At 42.1% G+C, this 17,901-nt stretch overlaps 1 protein-coding gene across 7 annotated transcripts in view; it reads left to right on the top strand.

Annotated features, from left to right (window-relative positions):
• Positions 1-17,901, top strand: part of AFF3 (ALF transcription elongation factor 3) — a 229,923-nt gene that overhangs the window by 210,376 nt on the left and 1,646 nt on the right. For all 7 annotated transcript variants that reach the window (XM_081907762.1, XM_081907761.1, XM_081907760.1 and 4 more), the window contains 8 exons: positions 128-329; positions 1,203-1,330; positions 4,325-4,388; positions 7,186-7,322; positions 8,660-8,731; positions 14,964-15,057; positions 15,476-15,525; positions 16,516-16,730. In XM_081907762.1, coding sequence (XP_081763888.1) covers positions 128-329; positions 1,203-1,330; positions 4,325-4,388; positions 7,186-7,322; positions 8,660-8,731; positions 14,964-15,057; positions 15,476-15,525; positions 16,516-16,730 — 962 coding nt within the window. The remainder of the gene's footprint in view (positions 1-127; positions 330-1,202; positions 1,331-4,324; positions 4,389-7,185; positions 7,323-8,659; positions 8,732-14,963; positions 15,058-15,475; positions 15,526-16,515; positions 16,731-17,901) is intronic.

The raw sequence follows: 17,901 nt of genomic DNA on the forward strand, positions 1-17,901 counted from the left end.
TGAAACATTGGTCAGCAGAGTTCATCCTTCCAGTAATCTGAAACTGATAGTGTTCATAATATATAAAATGTTTATTTCCTCCCAAGTGGCATTTGTGACCATCCATTACTGTAATTTCCATTTCCAGCTTGGCAACACCAATAAATAAAAATGAGAAAATGCTTCGATCGCCTGTTTCACCCATCTCTGATGCATCAAAGCACAAATTCTCTGGTGATGATCTAACTTCTTCTAGCAAGCCTCAGGGTGGCAACCTATTATCTTCCATATCCTCAATAAAAAAACACAAGAATGAGATTCGATCCCACTTGCACCAAGGAGATTTCAATGTAAGTTTTGATAACAACGTAATTACCATAATAAGAACACCTGTTGCTTTAAAAACCTGCCCATCTACTTTTGGTCCATGAGTCTCATTTCTGCCTGAGGTATGGTCATATTTGGGACGGTGTGAGAGAGCCTTCTCAGTGGCAGTGCAGAGTGTGCAAGCAAAATGCAGCTGGCCTCCCTTCTAGTGTTCTGATGCTGTGCAACCTAAAAACTTGTTGCAGCAGCAAGCCTTTGGTCTTATGAGTTGCTTAACTTAGTGCTTCCGTCACATTCATTTTTGTTCATTTCTACCCGCTAGTCATCTGTGTATTTTATTGTTGTTTTTTAAAATATGATTCTGCATAATCCTTGTTGTTGTTTAGCCATTTGGGGTGTTTTGACTTGAAATGAAAAGCCAAGGTATAAATCTGTAAAATAAGCACACATTTGAATAGCAAGATTAGCAGCAATGTTGTGTGCATAATTATGTATGTGCAGCCCAAGCCTATGCACAAGAGGATGAAGGCATACAAGGTTACTCTCCATTTTCCAGTTCAGCAGCTTCCCCTTGAATCATCCAAGCCACTTCTTAATCAAGGAGCAGTTAAAAATTGCTCTTCTTCATTCAGTGAAACAAACATTCCTATGTGTTTTTATATTAGACTGTAGTGTTTAGTGTCTTAACATATGGGAGGGAAACTTGCTATCTATTAAAAAGTTGCCCCAACTAATCAGGCAGCAGATTTTTTTTAAGGTTTCATAAAAATAATTAACCTTTTTATTACAAAAAAAAATTTGCTGCATGCTTAATTTATAGTTAAGAATACTTTAAAAGGGGGAAAATGTGTGAATTTATAACTGGTTACTGATTGCCTCCTTTACTGTTTCTTCAGAAAGCAATGTACATCAATTCAGAAAATTCTGTACTCTGTAGTAAGGCACAGTGCCAAAAGGAGCCCTGGTCACCTGTATCTATTATGCACAAAGACTGTAGAAGAACAAAGCTTATCTTTAATGATGGGTGAGTAGAGTGGGGAGTTTCCTCTAGAGATTCATGTTTCATTCCCTCTATTTTTGATGTTCAGGCTGTGAGTGTTGCTGCTTTTGTGAAGGGAAGGTGGTAATTACATATTTTCTCTGTAATAAGAAAACTCAGTTCTCCTCCAGTTGTTGGTCTACAGCAGTTCCACTGCCACCATTCAATCTCCCTTCTGAACTTTCCATTCTTAACCCTTAGCTCACCAGTAACCCAGTAACTGTGGGGTACTGGCGTGGTTCACAGCACAGCCATGTACAGATACTCTGCTTAATAAAAGTATCTACATTTATCTATTACATGTTTGCTCTCGCCTGTCATTACTTGCTCTCTAGCTTTGTATTTTTTCATTTAATAAATGTATTGCCAATTTGATGGTTCGTAACTGAATATGTGAACTAGCGCCATTGAAAAGCATTGTTTTTTATTCAACATTGGATAATACAACAGTCCTGCCTATGGTGTTGAGACACCATACTTTCTTTTGTCAGCAGGTGGTAAACACATCTTTGTGAACTCATCCTAAGACTTCCATACTCAGGGCATGACCTGAATCAGATGAGGACCAGTTTTATTGTGTTTTAATATATGCACTATAGTCTGCTGTGATGAGGGTTTGTTTTAATGAGTCTCTCTAAATAACGTCAGTATATGCATTTCTCCATATTTATTGAAAATAAGTTTGTTTATGCCGTTTATTGAGATTTTATTAGTGTTTTTAATGAACCCTTGTAAAATTCTATTCTGCAGTGAAATATAAGATATGGCCCGTGTAAATTGACAAGAAAACACAACAGCTTTGTGAAATTAAATATGTCGGGAGAAAAACAAGTATTTGAATGAAGCTAACAATTAAATTTTTATATTAGAATTTAAGCTGCAGTGCGCTCAGTAAATACATAGCATTGACTTCAGGATATATTTGTTTCTCTGCATACTTGTATTTTTATTTAAATAAATACTTTTGTATATCCAAAAAAAACCCCCTGCTGCATGAATTTAATTCCCCTACCCATCTATCTGTATAATTTATAACAAATTGCATTTGGTACACAAGACAGTCTAAAACCAGTTATTTTAGAATAATTCAAAGTGAATACTGCTGCCATACCAACTTATATGTGTCTGACTGTCTGTAGAAGATAGCAAGTAGTAGAAATGCTTTATTCCTTGCTGTCTTGGAGCAATGTTTTAGAGGAATTGGTAGCAATACAGCTAAAAGTACTTCTTTATGGATAGGCAGTAAATTGTTTGATAATTTCAGCCTCGATTAACCTCGGATATTGTGTGGAGATTGCCCTTGTTAAAGTGAGTACAAAGTTTTAGAGCTTTTTGTGGAGAGATCATTCAACATGTGTAGTCTGACCTGTCATTGTTCATAATACCAATTATAAATACTAATTAGAAACATTTTGAGCCAATACGTTTTTGTCCCCGGGAAGTTTTTAATTATACTACACAGGAATGAAGGGCCTCTTCTGTTTGTTTGATTTAAAACGTATTTTGCAAAGTTATGATTATTGCTGTGATTAGCTCTTTTAAGGGTTCACACTAGAAATTATTCTTAAAGCAAATAACCTATTAACAGTTATTCCTTATAGAGGCAATGTCTGCAATCGTTTCTGGGGACTCAAAACCTCATTCTGTGACTTGCTGATCTGGTATAATAGGTCACAGAATTGGGCTTGATTTGCATATTAATAGCTACTATCTTCCGACTAAGGGATATTGCAAGAAATCAAATGGGGTGCTCGCTTCCTGTTCAGTTTCTTATGTGTAGGTCCAAATTAAACAGGACTCTACTCAAAGACTTCTGTGAGCAGACCCTCCTTGAAATAAACCACAAGCACCCTTCACCACCATCTCCCTCTTTCATTATTCCAGTTACTTCCCTTGAAACCCTTGGGGCAGAAAAAGGAGACAGCTGGTGGTGGTGGCACTCTGCAGCTGGTAGCCAGGTCCCCGGTGGAGTATTTTCCACCAGAGATGGCATTGGGACTACAGATTCCAGCAGTCCTGGTGGAAAAGGATAACACTGCTGTCAATTTCTGCCAGCCAGAAGGCTATCTGAGCCTTTTCTTAGACCAACGTCTTGGATTTCTGGCGCTGTAGATAGGACAAGCAGCCAACTTTTCTTCACTTGCATCTACCATAATTTCCAGCAGCCATTTCCAACACTCAAATGGACTATAAGATAGTGGCTGGGAGAGATGGGGAAGCCATGCTTGCTTGACCTTCTGGCAGGTGAGTCATTGGGAGAGCAGGAGGGGAAGGCGGCAGGGAGGTTGGCTCTGTGCAGACACACTGGTGGAGCCGTTACGATGTTCCTGCCAGCGCATTTGCACAGTGCTGACCTCCCTGCACCTTGCCCCTCCCACTCTCCCTCCCAGTAAGCAGAACTGACCCATCTGCAGGGAGGTCAAGTAAGCACCTCTGCCTCAGCCCACCATCCTCTGCTGGTAAGATAGCTTGCCAGTTGGCAGTCTAGACATCTGCACTGTTCCTTTCACCTTAACATAAACAACATAACAGGGGCTTCCTCTCCTGGTTTTTCCTGTTGTCCACCCCTTACGTTCATCTTCTTTGTGCCATATTTTGAAGCCCAGGTTGTTACAGTAGGGGAGGGGGGTACTTCCCTTGTATATTTAACTATGAATCTCTTAGTTACAAGCTAGCAGTTCTATGGTGTCAGGAAACCACAGGTACATTTTTTACATCTTACACTGAGGAATAAGAATTGAATACTTTAAAAAAACCACCTTAGATTTACTTACAGGTTGTTTTTAGGGCTTATTCCATAGTGTCGTGTTTGATGCTCCAATCGAAATTTGAGAGTGCATGAAATGCATTTTATCGGTATGTATTTGTCTCTTTTAAAATAAACCATTAAGGACTTTTCTTTTAAACAGATATAGCTGAAAAAAAAGAATATTCAACAAATCTAGTAACTCAAATCACTTATGCTGTGTTGCATTCTAGGCCACACAATGTGGAACACTTTATGCAAGAAGCTAAAAGGAAGAAGCATAAAGCAGATGCGATGGTAAGAACAAGTCAGTTTTTGACACGTTATTTCAGAATATCTGTGAAATGCAACTTCTTCATCAAGGAAAGTTAAGTAGTAGTGATTTAAAGAAAAAGAAAAATATGATAACTAGCTTTATTAGCAAGGAATGTTATGTGTGTAGTTCAGCATGCCTTGAAGAAATCTGAGATTAATTAGTTGATACATTCTTGGATAAATTAAAATTTGAGTTTTCAATTTTTGTTTAGAAAATGTCTTATTGGCGTATCCCTGCATTTTCAAAAGACTTTTTTATATATATAATTTTTGCTATGTAGGCAAGCCTGTCTAGACATGTAGAATGTTGGCATGTGTTTAACCTGGTTTTTAATGCATGGTTAGTTTTTTTAAGTCGTCGTTTTCAACTGTTGTGATAACCTTACTGTTCTTTTCGTAAACCAGTTTGGGGCTCCAATCAAGTGGTGTGTGTGTGTGTGTGTGTGTGTGTGTGTGTGTGTGTATATATATATATATATATGCTTTCGTAGATTTTCACGGGTACAGGAATGCAGGTTTTGGTGTCCTCGGGTGTCTTCCCGTGTAAAAGTTGGGGTGTCTAGGCGACGTTTCGACGAGGTCTCACTCGTCATCTTCAGGCTGGTGCTTTCGGCTTCTTGTTACTGGAACAGAGCAGGATCTCAGTGTTTGAGTTCCTATAAATACTGTTGAGGGGGTGTGGTGTATAGCCTCCAATGTTCTGGGCAGAGAGGAAGTTCCCAGGCTAGTGTGCCTTTTCTTCTTTTGTTCCTTAATTACTTGAGGGATATCTTGAGTGATTTCTTGAGTGATATCCTGAGTACCACTTAGGTGGGTCATTAGGTGTGCACCCCCCTGCAATCCCTACACAGATCTGGCTGACACAGGCCACAAAACCACAGCTCGCCCCTATACACGAAGCCAAGCCAGAGCACAACTAAGTGCAGTACAGCCATCTTCTCAGAAAAACTCTTCACAAAGTTCAAGAGGTCAAGACACAAAGACTTTAGCAACTAATCCACACCTAATGACCCACCTAAGTGGTACTCAGGATATCACTCAAGAAATCACTCAAGATATCCCTCAAGTAATTAAGGAACAAAAGAAGAAAAGGCACACTAGCCTGGGAACTTCCTCTCTGCCCAGAACATTGGAGGCTATACACCACACCCCCTCAACAGTATTTATAGGAACTCAAACACTGAGATCCTGCTCTGTTCCAGTAACAAGAAGCCGAAAGCACCAGCCTGAAGATGACGAGTGAGACCTCGTCGAAACGTCGCCTAGACACCCCAACTTTTACACGGGAAGACACCCGAGGACACCAAAACCTGCATATATATATATATATATATATTGTGCAAAATAAAATAATGAATAGTTAGTTTTTAGTATTATATTTATAGGATTATAGCCATTACTGTCCTTCCATTCACAAAAAGCTCTTTGATCCAGTGGAGGCTTCTGTGAACAGACGGAAGAGGACCTTGGTTGGTTGGTTTGCATCCAAATTTCATTTTTCTCTGCAGCCCACTGGGCCCTCTTCAATCTGTTCTTGATGACTGGGGAACCCTCTGCAGCATCACAGGAGGTAGCATAGGGCGTTAGGGTCTGTGGTTGAAAGGGAGAAATTATGAAAATCACATCCCTTCCTATTCACTCTGATGGATCAAATAACCTCCTGTGATTGGAAGGACAGCAGTGGGTACAACCCATTGAATATATGCACCTGTAGTATGCTTAATCCTTATCTGTTGATCTCAGTGGACCTTGGTTCCAACAGTGGTCAGCGAGGGTAAGCAGGGCAGACTCATGCGCCTGGCTTCATGACATCAAGTTTCACTGCTGCTTGCCAGGAGCGGAAGGGAGCTTGCTGATAATGGCTTCAGAACCAAAACACATAGCGTTGCCTTTTGTTAGATGGTTTCCACAAAAATTATAGGTTTTAATTTAACTAGTCTGATGTTTTTATATAACGTTAAATGAAACCATTTTGTTCATAATTATCCATTAGAATAAAGCAGAGGCTTCAATTTGTTTTTTTATTTGTAGGTTTTGTTTTATTTTGCTATATACTGCCAATTTTACAAACACATAAATGCACACAAGTGAGATATATGTGTGTGCGCGGGCTTGTGCATATATTAGCCCTGCTTAAATTCTGCCCATTAAATTTCCCTTTTCTTCTCAGTCCTTTGGTTAGTTCTGTTTCTGTTTTAACTTTTATTTATTTACCTTGAAATTACGCTGCTATCTATAACATTTTCATAGTGGAGTACATGCTTGAAAACAACAAAAGAAAACTAATTAACTAACAGCTAAACATATGGCAGTAAAAGAGCAGCAATATCTAAAAACAGGAAAGAGTAGACGGCACCATGATTAGGAGCAAACAGTTCACAGAAGTTCTCTGAAAGAGGAAGGCCTTCAGCCACTGCAAGAAACACAAGGAGGGAGCCATGTGAAGTCCTTTTGGAAGAAAATTCCAGAGCATCAGGGTGGCAACTGAAAATGTCCTGGTCTTTGTGGAAGCTAATCTGGAATCTGGAATCTGGTGTAGGACCTTCTCAAAAGGTGTTATGGCAGAGGGGAGGCTCACTTTGGAAGGGACATTCCTTGAGATAATCATGAGCCAACCCATTAAGGACAATTGCTCTCCCAGGCTTAATATTTTATTTTAAAAGCATAACTAACCCTGGTTTTAATTTCAATGTGCAGTTAAACCCTCAACTTGTATCAGCTCTAGGATGTTTATATTATGCTCTCCATTTGTTGTGATTGCTGGGTTTCTTGTCTTCAGGTGGAGAAATTTGGCAAGGCGTTAAATTATGCTGAAGCTGCACTATCCTTTATTGAATGTGGAAATGCTATGGAACAAGGACCCATGGAATCCAAATCCCCCTACACAATGTATTCAGAAACAGTTGAACTTATTAGGTAAGATTGAGTAGGATATTCTGACCGTTGATTAGATCCTTTGTCAGGGATATATCTGAATACTTCTAAATATGGACAGCAATTGTAAGTAGTGAAATAGTAATAAGGTGGCAATTCATTATAAGATCACTGAAGATTGCAATCCCGTGCACACTTACCTAGCAGTAAACCCCACTGAATTCAATGGGGCTTCCTCTAAGTAGATACGTATAGGATAGCACTGTCAGAAAGCTTTTTAATTGCTAGGTCTAATCCTGCCTAAGTTACATTGTCATCGGAAAGAATCACTGTACATAGCAGTTATGAAGTTTGTTCAGGCACCTGTTGATTTTTAGAGAGATTTCTTCGCTGAATGTGATTTTGTACCCTGCCAGAAAGAAGTTGCACCAAAGATGCATTAAACTGGTGCTGTAAATTTAGACTTTACTAACAGGAGACATGGTGTCCTTACACTCGTGTTTTTCTGCCTGCTTGGTGAGGGAGACAATTCGGAGAGAATTTTGCAAAAAGAGGGAAAAAAAGTGCAAAGCCACCCTTAGTCTCTTCAGAAATTGCACCGATGCTCAAATTTAACTGCAATATTGTGTGTGCACACCCCAACTTGTGGAATTCATCATTTTGTTGAGATTCTTCCAATACAGGTGCAATGATCAGTTTAAAGGAAGGGCTGAAAATGTGCATTCCACACACTCAAAAGCTTGTGACTTTGGTGCTAAGAGTTTTTAGAAGACCCATATATCTCTTACAGATCTAGACTTCTCAGAGTTTTCTGGGAGGAGGGATTAATCATTAAACTAGTCTGAGAATTCCAGCTCTGGGAGGAGAATAGTGCTCTTCTAACACCTCTCAGAACCCTTAACAAACTTGATTTCCCAGGATTCTTTGCAAGAAGCCATGGCTGTTTAAAGTGGTATGCTACTGATTTAAATGCAGAGTGCAGATGAATAGCTATTTAAAGGCATTATTGTGCTTGACTAAAACCAGGCAGGCACACGGCCCCACTGGCATTGAAAGGAATTGCTACTTAAAAGAGGAGGGTAGAACATATTGATGGTGGAAGAAGAAGAAGAAGAGGAAGAAGAAGAAGAAAATGTGACATGCTGAGGCTGTAGTCTGGTATAGACATAGCCAGCAGTAAGTCCAATTGAATTTAATGAGCCTTGCTTCTGAGAAGAATTCTTAGAATTTTCTGCAATATGATACACAGAATTGTGCTGTAAATCATCAAGTGCCATAAATCAGCTCAGCTCCGTTATTATTGGACACTTATTATAAACATGCTTTTCCATTAATGCATGTTGACCTTATTTACTGTCCTTGTTTTTGCTCTTTTGAAGGTACGCTGTGAGGCTAAAACCTCACTCAGGCCCTAATGCTATTCCAGAAGAAAAACAGTTAACGACATTATGGTTAGTAAATTGCTATTTATTTGAAAGACTTGCTTTATTCTGTGACTCAGTTCCTGCTTTTTCCATTTATAATCTCATAAGTTATATTCAATGGTCAGGGAATTTTTTAAAAAAATCACTTTCCCTCACTTTGAAGGCTTGACTATGACGTCTCTCAATTTTCTAAGTGGCAATGTTAAGTGTACTGTCATACCATCCAACTTCAACACCCCATTCTCCCCACTCTCTATATTCATGTATTAAAGTTCCCAGCTTGAACAAATTAGCTCCTATGTATGTCTACCCAAAAGTAAGTCCCACTGAATTCAGTGAGACTTGCTCCCAGGTACGTATGTACAGAATTGCAGCCTGAATTTTCTTTTGACTGCAATATTATATTCTGTTAGTCCTAATACTTCTTAAACTAACATGTGAACTGAAGGGAAAGCTAGACTAAAATAAGATACAGCCTACAGGGACACAGGTGGCGCTGTGGTCTAAACCACTGAGTGTCTTAGGCTTGCCGATAAGAAGGTTGGCAGTTCAAATCCCCAAGATGGGGTGAGCTCCAGTTGCTCTGTCCCAGCTCCTGCCAACCTAGCAGTTTGAAAGCATGGTAGTGCAAGTAGATAATTAGGTACCACTGCGACGGGAAGGTAAACGGCATTTCTGTGCACTCTGTTTTCTGTCAAGGTGTTGTGTTGCACCAGACGTGGTTTAGTCATGTTGACCACATGACCCAGAAAGCTGTCTGTGGACAAATGCTGTCTCCCTCAGCCTGAAAGCGAGATGAGTGACATAACCCTATAGTTGCCTTTTACTGGACTTAACCATCCAGGGGTCCTTTACCTTTTACCTTACTATGCATAAAAGAAAAGAAAAACCAAGCCCAAACCAATGCATACCTACTTGGTGGTGGTGGGGAATCAAAACCTTAAGAATTTCTCATGAGCATACCCAAGTCCTGCTCCACATACCAGCCTCTCCCATGAAGAAGAGGTTCCTCCCCAAGCCTACCTAGGCCTCTAAGGAAAAGGGCAGATGGACCCTGACACGCTCACCACAAGTGGCCATTCACCAGTGGGAAGGATGCATACAAGAGTTTCTCCAGAGGATGGAGAGAAGAGTCCCACTACATGGCAGTCCTAATGGAAGCCTCTCAATATGAAAACAGTCCCCTGTATGTGATATTTCTGACCCACTAAACAGAGAGGTGTGTCTGGTTGCACATTTGTTTCTGAATAGCAGTACTTGTTGTTGTTTAGTCGTTTAGTCGTGTCCGACTCTTCGTGACCCCGTGGACCAGAGCACACCAGGCACTCCTGTCTTCCACTACCTTTCGCAGTTTGGTCAAACTCATGTTAGTAGCTTTGAGAACACTGTCCAACCATCTCATCCTCTGTCGTCCCCTTCTCCTTGTGCCCTCAATCTTTCCCAACATCAGGGTCTTTTCCAGGGAGTCTTCTCTTCCCATGAGGTGGCCAAAGTATTGGAGCCTCAGCTTCAGGATCTGTCCTTCCAGTGAGCACTCAGGGCTGATTTCCTTAAGAATGGATCGGTTTGAGCTTCTTGCAGTCCATGGGACTCTCAAGAATCTCCTCCAGCACCATAATTCAAAAGCGATGAGCCTTCTTTATGGTCCAGCTATCACTTCCATACATCACTACTGGGAAAACCATAGCTTATACAGTGCTTATACTACCCTCATTGCATTTTCTGGATGCTTCTGTTTATATGGGTAGGAATGTGCAGCTCCATCCAAGGCTGCTATTTCTTACATGCGTAGGTACCAGAGCTGGATCAGGGCCTATCCAGCAACAGAGACCTGCATGTGTAAGCAGTTTTGCACACTTTGCCCAGTATGGAAGTGCCTTTTGAAGCACACCTGCAGCATAATGTTCCATCTGAGCCCTGTTGAACTGGATAGGACTTCATTTTTCATCTTAATAGAAATGCTCACCCACTGCTGATACTACATGACTGATTGCTCTGAACTGCAGCTGGCGCAGGGCGACTGTTTTTAAAGTTCTGGTGGCTTCTCGGCCTGTGATTTTACTATAATTTCAAAATGCATTTTATCATGGTTTGGTTCATACTTGATGTAAATTCTATTTAACATTTATACTGAAAACCAAGATCCGGACAGATATTCCGCCCTTCTGCTCTGCAGGAGTTTTTTTTTGTTTTGTTCTGTTTTTTGCTTCCCTTAGTTTATTTTAAAATAAACTTCCAGATAAAATTACATTGAGTAATGTAGCTTTAAAGGTAATATAATTTTCCTTTGCTAGCAAGCACCTTTGGTGGAGAAAATTAATTGGTAGGAATTTTGTTTTAGTGACCTTGTGGGGGTTTTTTTGCGGGGGTGGGGTGGGGAGAGAGAGAGAGAGAGAGAGACTGGAGATTGTAAACAGTTCCATGGAGCTAGCAGCAGCACACCAGCAAGTGGGACTTAATCCAAATGCAGAAAAGGTACTGCATCTCATTAAAAAGAAAGGTCAAACAGAGGGAAAGTGGAGGGAGGGTTCTCTCTTAGCGGCACTGAATAACAACTCCTAACTCACGGCTTGCCACATAGTGGATGAGTTGCTTTCATTTGCATATTCACTGTACCTGGGAAGGTTACAGGGTGAGAGTAATGACTTCAGGGCTATAATTCTATTGTGCTGCCTGGATTCATACAAAGCAAGCTGGGCAGAATGCCATGGAACTACAGTTATGCACATAACCAGGGCCACCTATTTCATCTCCTAAGCAGAGGCTACCCTCTAGTGGAGATGAAAGTCACATAGCAGTTCTTACAAGAAAAATAACATGTGAAATGCATCCCATTCAGGGTATCTCCAGTATTTCATTGGGTGGGGGAGTTGTTCAAAGGCATACCTGAACGTAGCTAAAATAGATGAGAGGGTTCTGCAAATTCTGTTTAAAGACACTGATTTTCAGGGTTTAGAAGATGACTAAGAAATGCCTTGAAAAGTGGGGGGTGAGGACCAATACCCGATATGTACCAGATACAATCTACCCCACAAGTAATCTTTGTGCAAAGCATATCTGTGGTATTGGACTCCTCATCAGAGGAGGACCAAACCCTGAGTCAGGCTCCTTCTGGGTGCAAGGATCCCGATCCAATGAGGAGGCTGAGGAGGGCCTTGGACACCCAGGGTGAGTCCAGCCGCTGACATCAAGACCAATCAGGTCCCCAGCCTGAGGAAAAGGCAGTGTCTTAAACACCAATTGCAAACCTGGCCCATGTGGAGAAGTGCTTGGCTATAGGTAAGGGTTTTTAAGGAGGGAGTTACGCCCTCCTCTCAAGGAGATGCATGGAGAGAAATGAGTTGGCTGGCATCAGCTGAGGTTGGGATGTGGTTCCACTAAGGTAAAGGTAAAGGGACCCCTGACCATTAGGTCCAGTCATGGCCGACTCTGGGGTTGCAGCGCTCATCTCGCTTTATTGGCCGAAGGAGCCGGCGTACAGCTTCCGAGTCATGTGGCCAGCATGTCTAAGCCGCTTCTGGCAAACCAGAGCAGCGAACGGAAATGCCGTTTACCTTCCCACCGGAGCAGTACCTGTTTATCTACTTGCACTTTGACGTGCTTTCGAACTGCTAGGTTGGCAGGAGCAGGGACTGAGCCACGGGAGCTCACCCCGTCGCGGGGATTCAAACCACCAACCTTCTGATCAGCGAGTCCTAGGCTCTATGGTTTAACCCACAGCACCACCCGCGTCCCACTAGCTCCAGCTTAAAAACCCTAGGAGAAGCCACAGCTAGTGCGCCAGCGTAAGCTGATGTTAGGTGTTCCATGGCACTGAAACCAGTTAGGCCTGTTGAAATAGATCTAATAAATATTCCAGTCTCTGAATCTGATCCTTGAGGAGGAGTGTGAACAGGCCAAAACAGGCCAATACCAGCAAATGGTAAAATTTGCTAGAGCCAATCAGAAGGATTGTCTAAATAGAGCAAGTACTGAGCAAATAACATAAATGAATCACGAGCTACTGGCTTTTAGAGTTAATGTGAGCAGAATTTACAGACCTAGACTTCTAGCTCTAGACCTCTCCACCACAAGCAAAGGTTCCAAAGCTTCACTGCAAATTGTCTTTAAACGCATTACAAAAATGTTATAAATGTAAATCAACACACCGTTTTTCAACAACTAGCAATGCAGTCCAGTTTTCTTACTTGTCAGTATATTATTGACCGCATGGTCGTCACATTTTTAATGCAGATTTTTCTTTCCAAAAATGCGGGGTGCAATGGCTATGCAGTGAATTACGGAGCTGCCCATCTGCCTCCCTGCACAGTGGACGTCAGTCCTCGCACCTTGGCAGACACTTCGCTCCATGAAGCGCTGGCCTTGCACAGCCAGCTGCTGCCTGAGTAGCAAGAAGTGAGAGTGGAGCTCAGATGCCCAGCTAGGCCATGCCTGTGGCACCAGCAAGAGGGGCGGAGGGTGTAGCTGGGGGCAGTTGATGGCGAATAATAATAATGATGATGATGATGATGTATTGTTATTATTTATACCCCGCCCATCTGGCTGAGTTTCCCCAGCCACTCTGGGCGGCTTCCAATCGAGTGTTAAAAGCAATACAGCATTAAATATTAAAAACTTCCCTAAACAGGGCTGCCTTCAGATGTCTTTTAAAGATAAGATAGCTGCTTATTTCCTTCACATCTGAAGGGAGGGTGTTCCACAGGGCAGGCGCCACTCCCTGTAACCTCACTTCTCGCAATGAGGGAACTGCCAGAAGGCCCTCGGCGCTGGATCTCAGTGTCTAGGCTGAACGATGGGGGTGGAGATGCTCCTTCAGGTATACAGGACCGAGGCCATTTAGGGCTTACAAGGTCACGAAGGCCCCACTGAGCGTTTAGCACCTTGGCTGCTTAGCAGGCAGGTTTCCTGGCCAGGTTTTGAACGAGGAGTTTACTGTATTTCTCCTGCGACGATTATGTGGTGAAAGCTTTGGGGCCGATTTTAGGGCTGGAAGAAAGGGGTGCAGTGGCGATGATTATGCGGTGAATTACAATAGCTCAGTCTCTGGGACCAGAGGGAGATTCAGATAGTCAAGTTTCTCCTTCAATATGCTGGCAGCTTCCAGAGAGAGCCCAAGACACCTAAGGAACTCCTAACATAAACACCAAAAGAAATACTCCACCCCCCTTGTTGCAGCTTTAGCTGCACACGCACCTTTTTGCACTTGTTGCATTTCTCTGCAAAACAGGCATTCTGCAAATACAAACCTCCGCATCCCATTTTATACGCAGTGCGCACAAGCATAGCATTTTATGCACATTAAGCACATCTTTTACACTTATTCCAGCTCTCTCCTAGAGAGACAGACAGTGCTTGTTCAAGGTATTCTAAGATTAATAACCTGAGAGACATATGCTACCATCTCTTGATATCCTCATTCATGTCCAGTAGCTCCTTGGTTCCTGCAAGATGTGGCAGCTGACTGGCAGCAGGGGGGTGGGACAAGTGCCAAAATAACCTGGGACATTAAGATCCCACAGATGGCAAGAGCCAGTGCCGCTAATAGGATTTACAAGCCTCAGGAACATATGTGAGTAAATCAGTTAGGATTCTGGTTTACACAGTCATGGTGTGGCACAAAAGACCAGGAATGACCAAATTTACATAAACATACTTGCAGTATTGCCTTATCTGGCTATAAACACGAATCACGCACCCAGAAACATAAGGCATTTGAACAAAGGCAATTGAAAGAAGATAAACCGAGTCTCCATTTTTTTTTTGTAAAACAGGCAACGCCTTCCATGGTGGTAGAGGGAGTAATAGGAGCTTGTGCCAGGCTCAGAGAATCTGTGATTGAGCTCAGGACTGTTTTTAGAGAATGGCTCTGAAGAGAGCTGAAGGAATTTAACAAACAGATGAAATGTGTTAGGAGGTGATAGTTTTTGCAGAGACCTGAAGATGATAGGATGGTGCAATCACTGCTTGTGAAGTGCACCCTTATTTTTTTTTCTCTGTCCAGACGTGTTTTGCAGACTTGTTTCCTATAGGGCTTCAACAACTTTCAGCTCCTGGTTGCCCAGAGAAGAGAGCAGAACAAAAGAAATAAGCACACACAGCACAAGCATTGATGGCTCTGTTGTGTTATCTCCACCTCCTTTCCGAACTATTGTTTGTCAGCGTTAATAAGTAATCCTTATCCTAGAATGTTTTCTAGCTTGGTGATTAAAACTGAAGTGATAGCTTTGAATCTTTCTCTCTCTCTCTCCTTTCCTTATAGTTACCGCTGCCTGGCAATTCTATATTGGAGAATGTTTCGACTCAAAAGAGACCATGCTGTAAAATATTCAAAAGCACTTATTGAGTATTTCAAGGTACTTTCTTGTCTTGGGAAAACCTGAATATATTGGGGTGTGTGTGTGTGGCATTATTGTTCCTGAATACTGGAAACAATACTGGCCACTTTTCTGAACATTTTGATTTGTAAATAAAATTTGAGGTGCATATCATAGGGAGATGTGTGGTGGCCATTGACATGGCAGCTGCCCCCCCCCCATTAATTAAATCAATAAAAATACTTAGCTAACTGAGGTTCTGCCCCTTCCCAACATGAAGTCTCCCCCACCCCGAATATAGAATTCTACGATTCTATATGATTCTGTGATTCGATTTAGTTCTGAGTAATGTATAGGATTGTGCTGTAAGATGTTCTCCCTTTTCCTCTGAGCTGTGTCTTGTTGGCACTCATTACAAACCCTTTAGTTACTTGTAACATATTTTTCCCCTCTGCAGAATTCATCTAAAGTTGCTCAAGTACCATCTCCCTGGGGTGCCAGTGGAAAGTAAGTTCACTGCTCCACTATCCTATGCTAAGATTTCATTCAGCCATCCACGCACAGCTATAGTTTTGAATACTACCAACTTAGGGGTAATTTTGCTGCTGCTGTTTATAAAGAACCTGCAGTTGGCTTTGATCAGATGAACAGGCTTTATTTACAATAAAATAAAAAGTAACCTGAAAGGGTTTTGAGACTGCTTCGCTCATTGAATGGCAACAAGCCTGAATTTGCTGCAAAGGGTACGTACATTCCTATCTTGATTCTCCCAAAGGGTGTACCTGGGATGCATGCATTTTTGAAAACCTATTTGTCACATTCATGCTTTATATTTGTTTGCATGCAGTTTTAAGAATCTTTAACTGTACACCCAAATAGTAATGCGTGAAATAGCCTTGCTTTGCTTCTGCGTCACTGAATCCTCCAGCCAGCATCATTATTGCTTTCTTTCTGGACCCTCTATAAATTGTAGAGGAAAAGTTAGCTGCAAGAACTGTTTTCTCTGCCTTGCTGGGGCTTTGCTGTATTCTGAAACAACATACCCCAAAATACCAGGAAGAACTTGCAACCCTTAAAAAAAGTATTGGGAAAGAATAATGAAGCTTCTTGTAAGGAAGGACAAGATGTGGAAGTCAGTAGGTCAGAGGAACACTAGCCTGGGTGAACTTGAAACCATTTATGTTTACTGGTATCCTGTGGTGGCTGGTGTCCATTGGAACTGGTAGGGCAAGAAGACAGGGAGCCCAAACAGTAGTCATACCAACAACAGGCAAAGCTTGTTTCTTTTAACTCCATCCTCTTGCCTGTTGAGTTCTGCAAGTACAACATGGAGCCATTGCCACCCGCTTTTAAGTCAGAATAAGGCAGGCCGGTGGGGGCTGGCTGAGGGCACACTGAGACCGGCGGGGCCATACCATAATGGACCAGCTCCCACCGCTGGTATCTTGAGTATATGTACACAGTTTTTAGTAACCTACAATAAACTTTGGTTTTCAGGTATACGGGAACACCCTCTCCAGTTTCACCCAGCCCATCTCCTGTGAGTTCTGTAGGGTCCCAGGGAAGCACTAGAGCCCCCTCCCCCTCCTCCATCATCAGCATTCCACAACGGATTCACCAGATGGCAGCCAATCACGTCAGCATCACCAACAGCATCTTGCACAGTTATGACTACTGGGAGATGGCTGACAATCTTGCCAAGGAAAACCAAGGTAGGTGTTTGAAAATCACTAAAATTGGCCAGGATTGTTTTGACCCATGTTTGAGTCTCGGTGTTTTGGGTCTCGGATCTAGATCCACCAACCTACTGATGAAGCAGGATTGGGCACCAGCTCATTCTGCCACTTATCCTGATTCTCCTTCTCATCTCTCTGACTTGCCACTGGCAACACAGAATGAGGAAGAAAGCGCCTGTTTTTCTTTCAAAAACAGTGACCAGAATCCCAAACTCCAAGAACGACTTGGAGTTGACTGGTCACCACTCTCTCAATCACCTTTGTCTAGAAAGGGTATGTTAACCACTGATCTACCGCGGATAACATTACAGTGGCACCTCTGGTTACGTACTTAATTCGTTCTGGAGGTCCGTTCTTAACCCGAAACTGTTCTTAACCTGAAGCACCACTTTAGCTAATGGGGCCTCCCACTGCTGCCATACCACCGCTGCGTGATTTCTGTTCTCATCCTGAAGCAAAGTTCTTAACCCGAGGTATTATTTCTGGGTTAGTGGAGTCTGTAACCTGCAGCGTATGTAACCCGAGGTACCACTATATATGGGTCCAAGCTTGGTTTCTTCAGGAGCGGCTGAATTATAACTTCTTATAAAAGCTGGAACTGCTCATTCAAGAGGCATTTACAAACTTATGGACCCAGAGAAGACATCCCCTTCCTGCTAGAGTGAGGGTGGAGCGTTCAGGTGGTTGTCCAGACTCTACCAGTCATCTTGCCCACACCCTTTGGCTCCAATAACTGAAACTCATTCAACAAAATTAGACCATTAGTGGACACCTGCACTAATGACACTATGCTAACTGGAGCCCACATGGTGATGGATGTGGGTGAATTGTATCTCAAAATTGTATGCTACAGCCTGTTATGAACTCCTGTTTCAGCACTTTTAATGGGGCTTAGTCACTCACAACTAACTTTAGCTGAATCAGGGCTGTTTTGTAAACCAGGAAACAAGTAACCATTGTTCTTTTGCACAAAAATCAATGAACCGTTAAGGAAGAAAAGGCTGGGGAACCAACCTTATTGTTTCTATATAAAATCATTCAGTGGTGGAAAGCTTGCAGTAAAGGCATTAGAAGCCTCAAACAAACCCTTTAACCATGAATTAAATTGTGCCTACGTTACCAATATATTATGTGCATTTATTAAAAA

This window comes from Podarcis melisellensis (genome assembly GCF_964234715.1).
Source record: "Podarcis melisellensis genome assembly, chromosome: 4".
Taxonomy (NCBI): Eukaryota; Metazoa; Chordata; class Lepidosauria; order Squamata; family Lacertidae; genus Podarcis; species Podarcis melisellensis.